Source organism: Hyla sarda, chromosome 3, assembly GCF_029499605.1.
Source record: "Hyla sarda isolate aHylSar1 chromosome 3, aHylSar1.hap1, whole genome shotgun sequence".
Classification (NCBI taxonomy): domain Eukaryota; kingdom Metazoa; phylum Chordata; class Amphibia; order Anura; family Hylidae; genus Hyla; species Hyla sarda.
The window spans coordinates 427146831-427165467 of NC_079191.1; the positions used below are offsets into that span (position 1 = coordinate 427146831).

At 46.2% G+C, this 18637-nt stretch overlaps 1 protein-coding gene across 2 annotated transcripts in view; it reads left to right on the top strand.

The window, feature by feature from the left end:
- Nucleotides 1-18637, top strand: part of LOC130363087 (calpain-8-like) — a 124174-nt gene that overhangs the window by 46246 nt on the left and 59291 nt on the right. For both annotated transcript variants that reach the window (XM_056568428.1, XM_056568427.1), the window contains exons 5-7: nucleotides 7154-7272; nucleotides 8109-8242; nucleotides 16328-16493. In XM_056568428.1, the coding sequence (XP_056424403.1) occupies nucleotides 7154-7272; nucleotides 8109-8242; nucleotides 16328-16493 (419 nt within the window). The remainder of the gene's footprint in view (nucleotides 1-7153; nucleotides 7273-8108; nucleotides 8243-16327; nucleotides 16494-18637) is intronic.

Consider the following 18637-nt stretch of genomic DNA (forward strand, 5'->3'; position numbering starts at 1 on the left):
ATTTTTGGACTTTAGAATTTTTTTGCGCGCACGCCATTGACCGAGCGGTTTAATTAATGATATATTTTTATAATTCGGACATTTTTGCACGCAGTGATACCATATATGTTTATTTTTATTTACACTGTGTTTTTTTTTTATTGGAAAAGGGGGGTGATTCAAACTTTTAATAGGGGAGGAGTTAAATGATCTTTATTCACTTTTTTTTTCCACTTTTTTTTTTGCAGTGTTATAGGTCCCATAGGGACCTATAACACTGCACACACTGATCATTGTTATCCCATAGGGACCTATAACACTGCACACACTGATCATTGTTATCCCATAGGGACCTATAACACTGCACACACTGATCTTCATCATTGATCACTGGTTTCTCATAGGAAACCAGTGATCGATGATTCTGCCGCATGACTGCTCATGCCTGGATCTCAGGTACGGAGCAGTCATTCGGCGATCGGACAACGAGGAGGCAGGTAGGGGCCCTCCCGCTGTCCTGTAAGCTGTTCGGGATGCCCCGATTTCGCCGCGGCTATCCCGAACAGCCCACTGAGCTAGCCGGCAACTTTCGCTTTTAGCCGCGCGGCTCAGCTCTGAGCGGGCGGCTAAAGGGTTAATAGCATGCGGCGCCACGATTAGCGCTGCGCGCTATTAGAGGCGGGTCCCGGCTTCACTATGACGCCGGGCCCGCCGTGATATGATGCGGGGTTACTGTGTAACCCCAAGTTATATCAGGAGAGCAGGACCAAGGACATACCGGTACGTCCTTGGTCCTTAAGGGGTTAAAAAGATTTTATTGTTTAAAAGTGTTAACCCTCTTCCCAACAAACATTCAAACATATGGGTATTGCCATGATCGTAATGTGGTAGCCTGGGGGAGTTGGGTGTAGGGAGTGTAGCTGTGCGGTTACTAAAGGGTGCTTGCTTAACCCTTTCTATTCGTGACGTCAGGGTGTGGGCTATTCTCTGTAATGCTTGTCCTACCGCCACCCTTCCCAAGAGCGATAGAGAGGTATGAAATAATTGATTGTCCACAACCGGAGATTTGCAGAAACTTGTCGGAACTTCTACTGAAGATTTTATGCAGTAATGAACAGGAACAGTCCATACAACAGAGTCTATTAGAGCTTGACAAGTGGTTGGGACTTCGTGAGTCTATTGAGCTTAGGAAGGTAATTGTTGCGCTGATCCACTGGATTTAGGGGTTTAGATTCGGTCCAGTAATCACGCTAGCTTTAGCTGGGATTGAGATTTTAACCAACAGTTTAGTTTCAGGCTGAGGCCGGCAGGCTTCTGCGCCAGCTTGTCTTTGTAAGTTGCACAGATCCATCCTAATAGTCCGGCATCCACGAGAGCAGCAACCCAAGAGAGCGATCATTGGCTACAGCTCCCTTATATGGGCAAGGGCTGGATTTAAGCTCACTGGTCCATACAACTGTCAATCTTCTGTACAGAGAGTTATGGGTAAACATGTGACCCAAGGACCTCCAAAGGTCCTCCATCATACCATAGAGGAATTAACATAGTCCATGTACATTTTTCCATGTACGGGGTAGTATGAGGGCTCTTTTTTTGCGCCGTGATCTGAAGTTTTTAGCGGTACCATTTTTGTATTGATAGGACTTTTTGATCTCGTTTAATACATTTTTTCATGATATAAAAAGTGACCAAAAATACGCTATTTTGGACTTTGGAATTTTTTTGCGCGCACACCATTGACCGTGCGGTTTAATTAACGATATATTTTTATAATTCGGACATTTCCACACGCGGCGATAGCACATATGTTTATTTTTATTCACACTATTTTTTTTTTTTTATGGGAAAAGGGGGTGATTCAAACTCTTATTAGGGAAGGGGTTAAATTATCTTTATTCACTTTTTTTTTTTTTTTTGCAGTGTTATAGCCCCCTCTAGTGGCTATAAAACTGCATGCCCTGATCTCTTACATTGATCAATGGTTTCTCATAGGATCTCAGGCACTGAGCAGTCATTCAGCGATTGGACACAAGGAGGCAAGGTAAGGGACCCTCCTCGTGTCTTACAGCTGTTTGGGATGCCACGATGTGGCCGCGACGATTCCGAACAGCCCCCTGAGCCAGGGACTCTGACTTTCCTGAATGGTATCCGTGTGCTTCATGTTGACCAGCATCTTCTTGACAGTCTGGTACATGCCTGGTACGACCGGGCGGTGTCTTTCTTTGATGGGGGGCGGTTACCTGTCAGGATCCGGTGCTGGATCATGTACATCCAAAGTCTGTAGGATGTTTAGTGAAAGCTTCTTCATAGTTTATATTAAATGACCCCATTGACTTGATCCCTCTGGGTGTTTTCGTCTCCAACTTGAAGTTGTGTCCACCAGGACTCAGGGCGGCTCTCATGAGAACCCAAAGTCACTAGAGCGGTCCGTTGCCGTATATCCTGATCCCATAGAGTAAGTAGCAGCAGTATAGAGATAGAGCTGGACGGGAGGTGTATAACTACTATATATCCTGATCCCATGGAGATAGCAGCAGCAGTATACAGATAGAGCTGGAGGGGAGTGTATAACTGCTATATATCCTGATCCCATAGGGATTGCAGCGGCAGTATACAGATAGAGATGGAGGGGAGGTGTATAACTACTATATATCCTGAACCATGAAATCCTGAAAATTATCATAAACTGGCAGTCATTAGTATAGGTTATTAATGTAGGATAAGTTATATGGGCTTGTTCCTTTTTAATCTCATCTCAATGGGTGGGGCTTCCTTCTTAACCCCTTAACGATGCAGGACGTATATTTCCGCGTCATATCGGGTCAGTCCCGGCGGCCATCAACGGCTGGGACCCGCGACTAATACTAGACATCACAGATCGCGGTGATACCCGGTATTAACACGGTGAAACCAAAAGTATCCCGGCAGCTCAGTCAGGCTGTTCGGGACCGCCACGGTGAAATCGCGATGTCCCAAACAGCTTACAGAACACAGGGAGGATCCCTACCTGCCTCCTCGGTGTCCGATTGTCGAATGACTGCTCTGTGCCTGAGATCCAGGCAGGAGCAGTCAAGTGCTGATAACACTGATCAATGCCATGTTAATGCATGGCAGTGATCAGTGTAAGAGATCAGTGTATGCAGTGTTATAGTCCCCTATGGGAGCTATAACATTGCAAAAAAAAAAGTGGGAAAAAAAGTGTTAATAAATGTGATTTAACCCCTTCCCTAATAAAAGTTTGAATCACCCCTCTTTTCCCATTAAAAAACGGTGTAATAATAAACATATATGGAATCGCCACATGCTTAAATGTCCGAACTATAAAAATATATCATTAATTAAACCACACGGTCAATTGCGTGCACGTCAAAAAAGTTCAAAAATCCAAAATAGCGTATTTTTGGTCACTTTTTATACCCTTAAAAAATTAATAAAAAGCGATCAAAAAGTCTGATCAAAAATGGTACCGCCCCGTACATGGAAAAATAAAAAAGTTATAGGGGTCAGAAGAGGACATTTTAAACGTATACATTTTCCTGCATGTAGTTATGATTCTTTTCATTAGTAATACAAAATCAAACTTATATAAGTAGGGTACCATTTTAATCGTATGGACCTACAGAATAATGATAAGGTGTCATTTTTACCGAAAAATGCACTGCATAGAAACGGAAGCCCCCAAAAGTTCCAAAAAGGCGTTTTTTCTTACATTTTGTCGCACAATTATTTTTTTTTCCGTTTTGCCGTGGATTTTTGGGTAAAATTACTAATGTCACTGCAAAGTACAATTTGTGGTGCAAAAATAAGCCATAACATGGATTTTTAGGTGGAAAATTGAAAGGGTTATGATTTTTAAAAGGTAAGGAGGAAAAAATGGAAATGCAAAAACTGAAAAATGCTGAGTCCTTAACCCCTTAAGGACTCAGGGTTTTTCCGTTTTTGCACTTTCGTTTTTTCCTCCTTATCTTTTAAAAATCATAACCCTTTCAACTTTCCACCTAAAAATCCATATTATGGCTTATTTTTTGCGTCACCAATTCTACTCTGCAGTGACATTAGTCATTTTACCCCAAAATGCACGGCGAAACGGAAAAAAAAATCATTGTGCGACAAAATCGAAAAAAAAAACGCCATTTTGTAACTTTTGGGGGCTTCCGTTTCTACGCAGTGCATATTTCGGTAAAAATTACACTTTATCATTATTCTGTAGGTCCATACGGTTAAAATGATACCCTACTTATATAGGTTTGATTTTGTCGCACTTCTGGAAAAAATCATAACTACATGCAGGAAAATTTATACGTTTAAAAATGTCATCTTCTGACCCCTATAACTTTTTTATTTTTATCATACAGGGTGGTATGAGGACTCATTTTTTGCGCCGTGATATGAAGTTTTTATTGGTATGATTTTTGTTTTGATCTGACTTTTGATCACTTTTTATTCATTTTTTAATGTTATAAAAAGTTACCAAAATACGCTTTTTTGGACTTTGGAATATTTTTGCACGCACGCCATTGACCGTACGGCTTAATTAATGATATATTTTTATAGTTCGGACATTTACGCACGCGGCGATACCACATATGTTTATTTTTATTTTTCTTTACACTGTTTTATTTTTTTTATGGGAAAAGGGGGGTGATTCAAACTTTTATTAGGGAAGGGGTTAAATGACCTTTATTAACACTTTTTTTTACTTTTTTTTTGCAGTGTTATAGGTCCCATAGGGACCTATAACACTGCACACACTGATCTCTTATACTGATCATTGTTATCCCATAGGGACCTATAACACTGCACACACTGATCTCTCATCCTGATCACAGGCGTGCATTAACACGCCTGTGATCAGCATTATCGGCGCTTGACTGCTCCTGCCTGGATCTCAGGCACGGAGCAGTCATTCGTCGATCGGACACCGAGGAGGCAGGTAAGAGCCCTCCCGGTGTCCGATCAGCTGTTCGGGACGCCGCGATTTCACCGCGATGGTCCCGAACAGCCCGACTGAGCAGCCGGGATACTTTCAGTTTCACTTTAGAAGCGGCGGTCAGCTTTGACCGCCGCTTCTAAAGGGTTAATACCGTACATCGCCGCGATCGGCGATGTGTGGTATTAGCCGCGGGTCCCGGCCGTTGATTAGCGCCGGGACCCACGCGATATGATGCGGGATCGCGGCGCGATCCCGCTTCATATCGCGGGAGCCAGCGCAGGACGTAAATATACGTCCTGCGTCGTTAAGGGGTTAAAGGGTTAAAAGCATAGTTACTTCATCCAGCATGGTGGATCCATCTTCTATTCTCCTTCAATATGGCCGCCTCTGTCTCTCTTCTCATAGCCTTCATTCTCCGCCTCCTCCTCCTTCTTCCGTCCGAGCCTTCGTCCATCATGAACTCATGTCTAACTTATGCTAATAGTCATGGGTGTGTCTATAATAATGGGGAGTATCTCCTTTATAAATAAGGGTGTATATATTTTCCTCTTATCCACTTATGGTAACACTTTTATAAGGAATTCAATATCTCTGTATTGTTTTTGAAGAGTTGTAGTAGATTCTCTTGTTTTGTAGGCCTGAAGAATTCCCCATTTGCCATATAGTTTAATTATATTAGGAATACAGTTTTAACTCCTTCTTTGCCGAGGAATAAATAATCCTAATATGTATTGTGCATGCAGTTATGTGTGGGGTTTCCCACGGTGTATAATGAGTTAACCCCTTCCTTTTGTCATTGCCATGTCCATTTTCCCACCTGTGGTTTTCTATCTGTGATAAGGTATTATAGTTAGTTGCTTTACACAGGTGTATGTTCTCATGCACCTAGGCATAGGGACTATTTTAGTAGCAGTGCACAATGTCTTCATAGGTTTATGAGTAAGAGGTTCTTTCCTCGAAACATGTCAAGCCCTGCTATATGAAAACTTCATGTGTTCCCTCGCTGTATGCTTTTAACTATGTGTTGACAAAATTATAAGGAAATAATATCTAATTCCCTGGGGAGGTGCATTAATACTTAACTTTTAATATAGAAAAAGTAAAAAAAATCACCAAATTATAGTGCTCAAATATACCCAAAACAAAATATTAACTTTGCTGGTTGAGACATGTATCGCTCTCCAGCATGTGATAATACAAATTAGTAGGGTGTATTTCTCATAGCTCTCAACACGTTTCTGCCAACAGTCGGTGGCGTCTTCAGGAGAGGCAAAGCAACAAAACTCTGATACCCTATGAATAATTATTTACCGTATCAAGAGCACCCTATTAACAAATAGCAGGTGATGAAATCTTAAAATCACGGCAAAACTGTATGAGACCACCAGTAATAGAACAGGACATCAGGAGTCCACCTGTAAGAAAAACAGACACAAATTCCAATATAAGGTGCTGCCTCAGGCATACTTTAACCACAATTACACATAAGGCACTCCACTCACTGTTCTGGTGACAGGGTCAAGCGTACCTAGAGGAGAAAACACATATGGAAATCCCCAAAAAGTATAATTCGGTTTTGTACCTGAAAGAAAAGACTGTACTCCGCTGAGCGGCTACTTACAGTTTAGATACGCCATTCCGAAGATCCCAGGACGGAGCGCACAACCCGTAGTGACGAGGAGCCTTGCAGTAATGCCGGCTTCTGTGCGCTACCGTACCTGGGATCTCGGCGTGTGACGTTATATGCGCTCGCCGCAGAGCGCGCGTCACTTCTGAAACGTCACATCGGGGCGGGCGTAAGTCAGGTGACGATCGATCACATGGCGGCCGCGGTTAGTAAACAATGAGTCACGTGATTGAGGCTAAAGTCAAACAAGCTTTATGCATAACCTGCTAAACTCAACCAGGGCTTCTGCTTCTATGCACGAGGAGGAATGCAGAACGTAAATAGAAACTAATAGGGATGTATCCGATACATTTATATATAAAAGTTGGGCTTAATTATTTATTGTTTGGCAACTATCTCGTTTATATCTTCCCATATCCAAATAATAAGCACAAATGGAGATATAAATAAGGGCTACAATCTTGAATACTAACTATGTGTTGAGAAAACATTTTATTAGAACTTATGGGAGACTGGACTTTGGTTTGAAGACGCTGTATTACCGTGATATCCCTCCACCCAGGGTGACCTATCTGAAGTGATCAGCTGACATTCTCTTTGTTGGATATCCACAGCAGACTGCTGGTTCCTCTCCTCCATCGCATGTCTCACAATGAATAAAGAATGCCTGTATCGTGTAGTTCCCCAGGACCAATCCTTTAAGAAGGACTATGTTGGGATCTTCCATTTCATGGTAAGTCCCTTGAAACTTCCAGACCCTAACTCAAAGTCTGTAACAGGGTCCCCAACCTAACATGTGCCATTTACAAGAGTGTACATAACATATTTAAAGGGGTTGTGCAGCGAAAGCTAACCTATCCCCCTACCCCTAGGTCAGACCCCCCCCCCCCCCCACAATCTCCTGCACGGTGCCCCAGCTCTCCCCATGCACAGAGTGAAGATCTCCATGGGAGAGCCGGAGATACGTGAACTCTATACTCTGTACTATACTGGATTTTTAATTTTCCCATAATGATGAATGAAGGGCGTGCACCGACCCTCCACTCCACGCAGAAGGAGAGAGGGAGCTCCATACATAAGATCGGGGGGGGGGGGGGGGGGGGGGGGGGGGGAGATATCAGCTTCTTGTCTCCTATCCTGTGCATAGGGAATATAGTAGGTTGGTTTTGGCTGCACAACCCCTTTAAGATTTCACACCTTCCATTCAATGTGATTTTAGTGCTACACAGTCAAGGGGTCGACTCATGAAGACAACCTATGTCCATAATGGAGGGGGTCCTTTATGTGAGGTCCTATTTTTTAAACCTGAATGGAGAACATTTCTGGGACCACCATGGAACATTACATTTTTCTGGCTGACGATGACCTCTAATGGCAAAAGCATCTTGTTTGTTGGCGGTGGGGCACTGTGAACTGATTGTTGTATTGGCTTCTGTCTAGAATGGGCTGTCCCTGATGAGAATACCCCTTTAATAACAAAGTGAAATTTGCACCACAAACTAACTTAGCTGCAGCACTAACAAAACACATTCCATGTATCTATCACTAGAAAGATCTGGTTTCTTGCAGTTTTGGCAGTACGGAGAATGGGTGGACGTGGTCATCGATGACCGGCTGCCTACCAAGAATAACAAGCTCCTTTTTGTAAAGTCCGAAACAACTAAGGAATTCTGGACCACCCTCCTGGAAAAAGCCTATGCCAAGTAAGTGCAAGAGAATGAAGGCCATATTTTAAGAAATAATCGGAGAATACATGTGGTGGATGTTTCAAAAGATATTTAAAAAAATGTATATCTGGAACCTAAGACTGTTCAGAATGTCAAAGGTAGAGGTGGCTCCCCCATCAGATAACAGTTCAGTGATTAAAAAGTGAAGAAATTCAATGGCAACATAGTAAGATCCATCCAGTTCAGCCTATTATCCTGCAATGGTGATCCAGAAGAAGGGAACAAAAAATTTATGAGGGAAAATGTTCCTACTAAATCTAAATCTTGCAGCCAGTGACCCTTCTCTGGCATCTGTAACTACAGCTTGTAATATTGTTACACTCCAGGGCCCTTTTGAAGATTTTTTTATTGTATTCTTCTGGCAGAAAGTTCCACAGTCTCACTGCTCTAACGGTAAAGAATCCTCGTCTGTTCTGGCGGAGAAACCTTCTGTCCTTGACTTAGAGGATATCTTCTTGTTATAGATCCTTAGTATAAATAGATCATGTGATAGATCCCTGTACTGACCCCTGAGGAGGCAAGATTGCCTTTAACAATGTTGGGGGGGGGGGGGGGGGGGGGGTTAATAAGTCCCAGATGACACAAGTCATACATGTACACCTTGGTGGGGGTCAGGGTGTATAAAACACGTCCTCACTTGGTATCGAAATTGCTTATGCCGGGAATAAACCCTTCAGATACCATGATCAAAGTTGTTCGCGGTAGCTAAAAAGTGTTAATGATGCCTCATCAGTCTTTTGGGAGGGCCATTCGGGACCTACGTAGCACGATCTTGGGGTCCCAATCAGCCTGTGGATGGCCCTAACCTGCCTTTGTTCTGTCCGATCTTCAGTCTCCTTCTCCAGTCTGCACTGGCAGGCTAGAAAAGTAGAGTGCCTATTGCACTGATCAATGCTATGCTATGGCCCAGCATTGTTCAGTGTATGCAATCGAAAGATTCCATGTAAGAGTACTATGGGAACTTTAAAAAAAAGTGAATACATTTGTAAGTGTTAATATTTATGTGAATAAGCCCCTCTTCTGATAAGTTTAAATCATCACTCTTTTCCCATTTTTCTAATAAAATATTGTAAACTAAAAATGTCCAAATTATTAAAATATAACATTATTGTAACGTCACGGTCAATGGTGTAAACATAAAAAAAATACCAAAGTCCAGAATTGGTGATTTTTGATCACTTTGTGTACCATAAAAAAAAAAAAAAGAATAAAAAGCTATTAACCCCTTAAGGACCCTTGACATACGCGTACGTCATGACACCCTGGTACTTAAGGACCCATGACGTACGCGTACGTCATGGACAATTCCAGCCCCCGCCACGCACCGGGTGGGGATCGGACCGGGATGCCTGCTGAAATCATTCAACAGGCATCCCGTGCAAAGGCCCAGGGGGGTCATCAGACCCCCCCATGTCGGCGATCGCGGCAAATCGCAAGTGAATTCACACTTGCGATTTGCGCGATTCCGGGTCATTACGGGTCTATGGTGACCCGGTGACCCGGAATAGAAGGGGGATCCCTGAAGAGATAGGAGTGAGGTGGCAGGGGTGCCACCCCTCCTATCCCTGCTATTTGTGGTCTAGACGCGACCACCAATAGAAGATCGGGGGCGGGGGGTTTACTTTCATTTTCACCGTCCTGCCCACCCACAATAGGTGGGCAGGACGGGGAAACCCGACAGGGACCGGTGCCGAAGATCCACTTACCGATCCGGAAGCTGCGGCGACGGAGATTGGCGGGCGGCCACGGAGACCGGCGGGTGGCGACGTTGTGCGGCTGGATCCTACGGAAGCCGGTGAGTTGCCTAGTGACATCTGGAGGGTACAGTCTGAGACCACTAGATAGTGGTCTCTAACTGTAGCCCTCCAGATGTTGCAAAACTACAACTCCCAGCATGCCCAGACAGCTGTTTGGGCATGCTGGAATATGTAGTTTTGCAACAGCTGGAGGGCTACAGTTTGAGACCACTATATAGTGGTCCCTAAACTGTAGCCCTCCAGATCTTGCTGTCCGGGCATGCTCGGATTTGTAGTTTTGCAACAGCTGGAGGACCACAGTTTGGAGGTCACTTTGCAGTGGTCTCTAAAACTGTAGCCCTCCAGATGTTGCAAAACTGCAAATCCCAGAATACCCAAACAGCTGTCTCGGCATGCTGGGAGTTGTAGTTGCGTACCTCCAGCTGTTGCATAATTACATCTCCCAGCATGCCCTTTGGTGATCAGTACATGCTGGGAGTTGTAGTTTTGCAACAGCTGGAGGCACACTGGTTGGAAAATACTGAGTTAGATAACAGAACCTAACTGAAGGTTTTCCAACCAGTGTGCCTCCAGCTGTTGCAAAACTACAACTCCCAGCATGCACGGTCTGTCAGTACATGCTGGGAGTTGTAGTTTTGAAACAGCTGGAGGTTTGCCCCCCATGTGAACGTACAGGGTACATTTAGGGTTGTCACCCTGCCGGTATTTTATTGGCACAGCTGATATTTTCATTCAGATTCCGGGCTGTGTCGGTAAGTTTGGATGAAAAATACCGGCCATGCAATGGCCGGTATTTTTCATTCACTGTCGTCACACTAACCTAAAAAAAAAAAACTCCTGTTCTGTTTGGTGCCAGCGCCACTGAGCGGGGGTGCGGGCCGCACGCCCGCACCATGCCGCTCAGCACAGCACCCTGTCTGACTCTGAGGCTGTCCCTGTCTCCCAGTCCCACTCTAAAACTTTACCTGGCACTATGCAATGCCGTGCGGCCGGGCGGCTGGATCTGCGGAGGGACGTTGCGGAAGTGACGTCACTCCGCAGACCCGCGCAGGACGTCACGTCACTCGCCGAGACTGAGAGGAGACTGGAGAGGTGCTGCGGTAGTAGGTAAGTGTGTGTGTGTGTCTGTTACTATGTGTGTGTCAGTGTTTGTGTGTCTGTCAGTCAGTGTTTGTGTGTCTGTGTGTCTCTGAATTCCACCCCACCCACCCCAATTCCCCTGTGGCAATTCCCCCCCCCCCCCCATCCCAATTCCATGGGGAAGAGGGGGGGGGGGGGTAACTGCCTATACCTATGGGGAGAGAGAGAGAGGGGGGGGGGGGTAACTGCCTATACCTATGGGGAAGAGAGAGGGGGGGTAACTGCCTATACCTATGGGGAAGAGAGAGGGGGAGTAATTGCCTATACCTATGAAGAAGAGAGAGGGGGGGGGGGGGTAACTGCCTATACCTATGGGGAAGAGAGAGAGGGGGGGTAACTGCCTATACCTATGGGGAAGAGAGAGGGGGGGTAACTGCCTATACCTATGGGGAAGAGAGAGGGGGGGTAACTGCCTATACCTATGGGGAAGAGAGAGGGGGAGTAATTGCCTATACCTATGAAGAAGAGAGAGGGGGGGGGGGGGTAACTGCCTATACCTATGGGGAAGAGAGAGAGGGGGGGGTAACTGCCTATACCTATGGGGAAGAGAGAGGGGGGGTAACTGCCTATACCTATGGGGAAGAGAGAGGGGGGGGTTACTGCCTATACCTATGGGGAAGAGAGGGGGGGGGGTAACTGCCTGTACCTATGGGGAAGAGGGGGGGGGGGTAACTGCCTATACCTATAGGGAAGAGAGAGGGTGGGGTGGACTGCCTATACCTATGGGGAAGAGGGGGGGTAACTGCCTACACCTATAGGGAAAAGAGAGGGGGGTAACTGCCTATACCTATAGGGAAGAGAGAGGGTGGGGTGAACTGCCTATACCTATGGGGAAGAGGGGGGGGGGGGTAACTGCCTGTACCTACAGGGAAAAGAGAGGGGGGGGGGTAACTGCCTATACCTATGGGGAAGAGAGGGGGGAGTAACTGCCTATACCTATGGGGAAGAGGGGGGGGGAGTAACTGCCTATACCTATGGGCAAGAGGGGGGGGGGGGTAACTGCCTGTACCTATGGGGAAGAGTGGGGGGGGTAACTGCCTTTACCTATAGGGAAAAGAGAGGGGGGGTAACTGCCTATACCTATGGGGAAGAGAGAGGGGGGGGGGGGTAACTGCCTATACTTATGGGGAAGAGAGGGGGGGGTAACTGCCTATACCTATGGGGAAGAGAGGGAGGGGGGTAACTGCCTAAAAATATGGGGAAGAGAGGGGGTGACTCTGCCTATAGAGAACGGGGGGGGGGGGGTGTAACTGCCTATACTTATTTGGGGGGCTACCTAACTTTATACCTGGATGCCTAACTACTTACCTACATACCCAGCTATCTAACTATGTACCTGGTCTTCATACATGGCTGCCTAACTACCTAGCTAGCCCCCTACCTACCTGGCTTGTCACCTACCTACATATCCGGCTTCCTGATCTACCTACCTAGTTACCTATTTACCTGGCTACCTACCTACCTGCCCTTTTACTGTGCAGGACACCAAGGAGGGCATTATTACAGTTTGTGGGCCTATAGATGGGAAGATTGTGTAGAGGAGGGCACTGAATATTTGCAGAGTCTGACATGTTTTTCCTGCAGATGTTAAGAGATCCACATGGCGGTCTTATCCAGCAGGGAGAAGAAAAGGAAAGAGGACGCCGCTGATCAGAAAAGACGTAATTGTGAGTCCCAAAATGTAACTGTAATCACTTATATGGTATACAGATCCTGTGTACAGCTGATATCTACCGCCATATGGTCCTGTCTATAATCACTTATATTGTATACAGATCCTTTATAGTATACTGGTCTGTGTATAGTGGTTTTATTCAGTACAACATTTTCAGTTTTCCACCTACAGAGCTATATGAGGGCTTTATCGGTATCAATTTGGTTTTGATGATTTTTTCATCCTATTTTTTGTTGTTGGTAGTGTGTATACAGAGGAGCTGTTACAATTTTTGCATTTGCACTATTTGGTGAGGTTGTCAAATGTATTTATATTATATTTGTATTTGCTGGGCAACCCCTTAAATTTATTGCCTGTTGTTAAATAAATGTTATTTACAATTGTAAGTTTTATTCTCTAAATGTTATTTTTTTGTGCGATATAGGAAAGTTCCCCCTGCATATATATTGTATCCATCCCATCCCCTGTGCCATTTCTTTACCCCTGATCCCTCTTCCTCTGTGCAATCGGGCCCCTCCCCTTTTTTTTAGCTCCACTCCCACATAGCCACACCCACGACCGGTATTTTTCTGAGGGAAAGGTGGCAACCCTAGGTACATTCACACGGGCAGGTTTACAGTAAGTTTCTTGCTTCAAGTTTGGGCTGCGGCAAATTTTTTGCCGCAGCGCAAACTCCTAGCGGGAAACTTACTGTAACCCGCCAGTGTGAATGTACCCTAAAAACACTACACTACACTAACACATAATAAAGAGTAAAACACTAAATATACACCCCCTTACACTGTCCCCCCAATAAAAATTTAAAAGGTATTGTACGGCAGTGTTTCCAAAACGGAGCCTCCAGCTGTTGCAAAACAACAACTCCCAGCATTTCTGGACAGCCACTGACTGTCCAGGCATGCTGGGAGTTTAGCAACAGCTGGAGGCACCCTGTTTGGGAATCACTGGCGTAGAATACCCCTATGTCCACCCCTATGCAATCCCCAATTTAGTCCTCAAATGCACATGGCGCTCTCACTTCAGAGCCCTGTCATATTTCATGGAAACAGGTTAGGGCCACATATGGGGTATCTCCGTACTCGGGAGAAATTCCACTACAAATTTTGGGGGGCTTTTTCTCCTTTTACCCCTTATGAAAAGGAAAAGCTGGGGGCTACACCAGCTTGTTAGTGTAAAAAAAAAAAATGTTTACACTAACATGCTGGTGTTGCCCCATACTTTTTATTTTCACAAGCGTTAAAAGGAAAAAAAGACCCCCAAAATTTGTAACGCAATTTCTCCTGAATATGGAAATACCCCATATGTGGTCGTAAAATGCTCTGCGGATGCACAACAAGGCTCAGGAGTGAGAGCGCACCATGTACATTTGAGGCCTAAATTTGTGACTTGCACTGGGGTGGCCGATTTTACAGCGGTTCTGAAATAAACGCAAAAAAATAAATACCTACATGTGACCCCATTTTGGAAACTACACCCCTCACGTAATGTAATAAGGGGTACAGTGAGCATTTACGCCCCACAGGTGTCTGACAGATTTTTGGAACAGTGGTACGTGAAAATGAAAAATTTAATTTTTCATTTGCACAGCCCACTGTTCCAAAGATCTGTCAAACGCCAGTGGGGTGTAAATACTCACTGCACCCCTTATTAAATTCTGTGAGGGGTGTAGTTTCCAAAATAGGGTCACATGTGGGGGGGGTCCACTGTTCTGGCACCACGGGGGGCTTTGTAAACACACGTGGCCCCTGACTTCCATTCCAAAACATTTTTTCCCAAAGGCTCAATGGCGTTCCTTCTCTTCTGAGCATTGTAGTGCGCCAGCAGAGCACTCGACGTCCACACATGGGATATTTCCATACTTAGAAGAGATGGGGTTTCAAATTTTGAGGGGCATATTGTCCTATTACCCCTTGTAAAAAAAATTAATTTGAGGGAAAACTAGCATTTTAGTGGAAAAAAACAAATCATTTACACATCCAACTTTCACGAAAAGTCGTCAAACACCTTTGGGGTGTTAAGGCTCACTGGACCCCTTGTTACGTGCCTTGAGGAGTGTAGTTTCCAAAATAGTATGCCATGTGTTTTTTTTTTTTGCTGTTCTGGCACCATAGGGGCTTCCTAAATGTGACATGCCCCCCAAAAACCATTTCAGAAAAACTCACTCTCCAAAATCCCACTGTCGCTCCTTCCCTTTTGAGCCCTCTACTGCGCCCGCCGAACACTTTACATACACATATGAGGTATTTTCTTACTCGAGAGAAATTGGGTTACACATTTTAGGAAGATTTCTCTCCTTTTACCCCTTGTAAAAATTCAATAGCTGGGTCTACAAGAACATGCGAGTGTAAAAAATGAAGATTTTGAATTTTCTCCTTCAATTTGCTGCTATTCCTGTGAAACACCTAAAGGGTTAACAAACCTTTTGAATGTGAATCAATATATAATTTATTTGGAATATTCATTTTCCTTATAAGCAGAGAGCTTCAAAGTTAAAAAAAATTTGAAATTTTCTATTTTTTCATCAAATTTTGGAATTTTTCACCAAGAAATGATGCAAGTATCTACAAAATTTTGCCACTAACATAAAGTTGAATATGTCACGAAAAAACAATCTCGGAATCAGAATGAAAGGTAAAAGCATCCCAGAGTTATTAATGTTTAAAGTGACAGTGGTCAGATGCGCAAAAAATGGCCGTGTCCTACAGTGAAAATTGGCTTGGTCCTTAAGGGGTTAAACAGTCCCATTAAAATAAAGTGGTACTGACAAAAACTACCATTTTTTAAAGTCTGTGCCAGGCGTTGCCTCCGGGACCAAGACGTGACCTCACGGCCATGCCCCCTCGTGATGTCACACCACGCCCCCTCCATTCAGGTCCTTTGGATAGGAGATAAGATGCATAAAGCTGGAATACCCCTTTAAAGGGGTATTCCGCCCCTAGACATCTTATCCCCTATCCAAAGGATAGGGGATAAGATGTCAGATCGCCGCGGTCCCGCTGCTGGGGACCCCCGGGATCCCCGCTGCGGCAACGCGCTCTCATTACAGCACAGAGCGAGTTCGCTCTGCACGTAATGATGGGTGGTACAGGGGCCGGAGCATTGTTATGTCACGGCTCCGCCCCCCGTGATGTCACGGCCCGCCCCTTTCAATACATGTCTATGGGAGGGGGCGTGGCGGTCGTCACGCCCTCTCCCACAGACTTGCATTAAGGGGACGGGCCGTGATGTCACGAGGGGCGGCGCCATGACGTCACGCTGCTCCATCCCCCATATCGCCTGTCATTACGCACATAGCGAACTCGCTCTGTGCTGTAATGATAGCGCGGTGCCGCAGCGGGGATCCCGGGGGTCCCCAGCAGCGGGACCGTGGCAATCTGACATCTTATCCCCTATCCTTTGGATAGGGGATAAGATGTCTAGGGGCGGAATACCACTTTAAGGGGTTAACAAGGTGAACACAGAAATAAAGAGAATGTATTTTTTCTGCAGGCTCAATGGATCATATGAAGGCCTTAATGTGGGTTTTCCTGCGGAGTCACTGCAGGATTTCACTGGTGGAGTTGGTGAAGACTATTTACTGCGGTCTGCTCCAGCAGATTTGTTCAAAAAAATCCAAAATGCTCTAGAGGATCACAGCCTGGTTTGCTGTAACACAGTAAGTTATTGAAAGTCTTAATTTAGCAGTGTTAAAAAAAAACTGAATGTGTGTTTTTCCTGGTGCAGGTACCGCGGGGGCTGGGGAATGGCACAGGGATTCATGGGGTAAAGTTTCTCCTCGAGTAGACCTCCTCCATGTAAGGATCCGGACTGGTAGCAAGAAACGGTACTGGTAGTGGATCCTCTGTGTCAGTGAAGGATTGGCGTGGACCGTACCGGAGGATCGGTTCTAAGTAGTTACTGGTATTCACCAGAGCCCGCAGCAAAGCGGGATGGTCTTGCTGCGGCGATAACTACCAGGTCGTGTCCTCCGGTACCGGCTCAACCTCACTGACTGCTGAGACAGGCGAAGCACAGAAGGGACAGGCAGAGGCGTAGTCAGACGTAGCAAAAGGTCAGGGCAGGCAGCACAGGTTCGAAGGCGGTAGTCGTTAGCAACGGGTTCAGCAACAGGCAAGGAATACACTAAGAACGCTTTCTCTTGGGCACTAAGGCAACACAAAGATCCGGCAAGGGCAGGAAGGGGCAGAGTACTTTTATAGGAGCAGAGGACATGGATTGGGCCAGGCACCAATCAATGGTGCACTGGCCCTTTAAATTTTACACAGCCGGCGCCCTATAGTGCAGGGACGCCCTATAGTGCAGGGAACCACATGACAGGGGAGCCGAGGAGAGAGCCAGAGCGGGTGCCGGTAAGTAAGGATGGGACGCGGGCTGCGCACAGGGACAGCCCGCAGCAAGGACCGCGTCCCTGCTGGTGACAGAAGCGGAGTGTCCCCGGTCAGAGAGTCTGACCGGGGCACTCCGCGGGGACAAACGCAGTGAGCGATCCAGAATCCAGGAGCAGAGGACGGAGCGCTCAGCGTTACAGTACCCCCCCCCCCCCCCCCGTTTGGTCTCCCCCTCCTCTTGGTACCCAGAGGATGAGATTGCGATCCAAGATGTTCTCTTCTGGCTCCCATGATCTCTCCTCAGGACTGCAACCCTCCCAGTCAATCAGAAAAAATCTTCTCCCTCTAACCAACTTAGAGGCCAATATCTCCCGAACGGAGAAGACATCAGAGGTACCGGATGCAGGAGTGGGAGGAAGATTCTTGGGTGAGAAGCGATTGAACACTGCTGGCTTGAGGAGGGAGACGTAAAAACAGTTTGTAATTCTAAGGGAGGGAGGGAGATGGAGCTGGTAGCACACTGGGTTGATCCTCTTCTTGACTCTGTAGGGTCCCAAGTAGCGAGGACCTAGCTTATAACTAGGGACCCTGAAGTGGATGTACCTTGAAGAAAGTCAAACTCTGTCCCCGGGAACCAGGACAGGAGGGGACCGTCGCTTCTTGTCCGCTTGGACCTTCAAGCGGGAAGAGGCCTGTTGTAAGGAGAGACGCGTCTCACGCCAGATGGTAGCAAAGTCCCGCCCAAGATCATCCACAGCAGGTACACCGGAGGTGGAGGACAAAGGCAGAGGCGGCAGAGGATGGCGGCCGTAAACCACGAAGAAGGGAGACCTGTTGAAGGCAGAAGAGTCCTTGTGGTTATAGGAGAATTCCGCCCACGGGAGGAGGTCGACCCAGTCATCCTGGCGGGAGGAGATGAAGTGACGAAGATAGTCGCCCAAAATCTGGTTTGTTCGCTCCACTTGGCCGTTGGTTTGAGGGTGGTAAGACGAGGAGAAATCCAATTTGACTTTAAGCTGTCCACAGAGGGCCCTCCAGAATTTGGACACAAATTGTACCCCTCTGTCAGAGACAATATGCGAGGGTAGCCCATGCAAACGGAAGATGTGCCGTAGGAAATGCTTAGCCAACTGTGGTGCAGAAGGTAAGGCTGGTAAAGGGATAAAGTGCGCCATCTTAGAAAAGTGGTCCACGACGACCCAAACTACCGTTTTGCCGTGAGATGGTGGCAGGTCCGTAACAAAGTCCATAGCGATATGGGACCATGGGGACTCCGGTACAGGAAGGGGCTGGAGAAAACCAGCGGGTCTCTGACGAGGGGTCTTGTCTCTAGCGCATACTGAACAGGCCTGCACAAATTCTGAGATGTCCTTTTCAAAGGATGGCCACCAGTATCTTCTTGAGATAAGTTGTACCGTTTTCCGGACTCCAGGATGTCCTGCGAGCAAAGAAGGATGCCCCCACTTAAGGA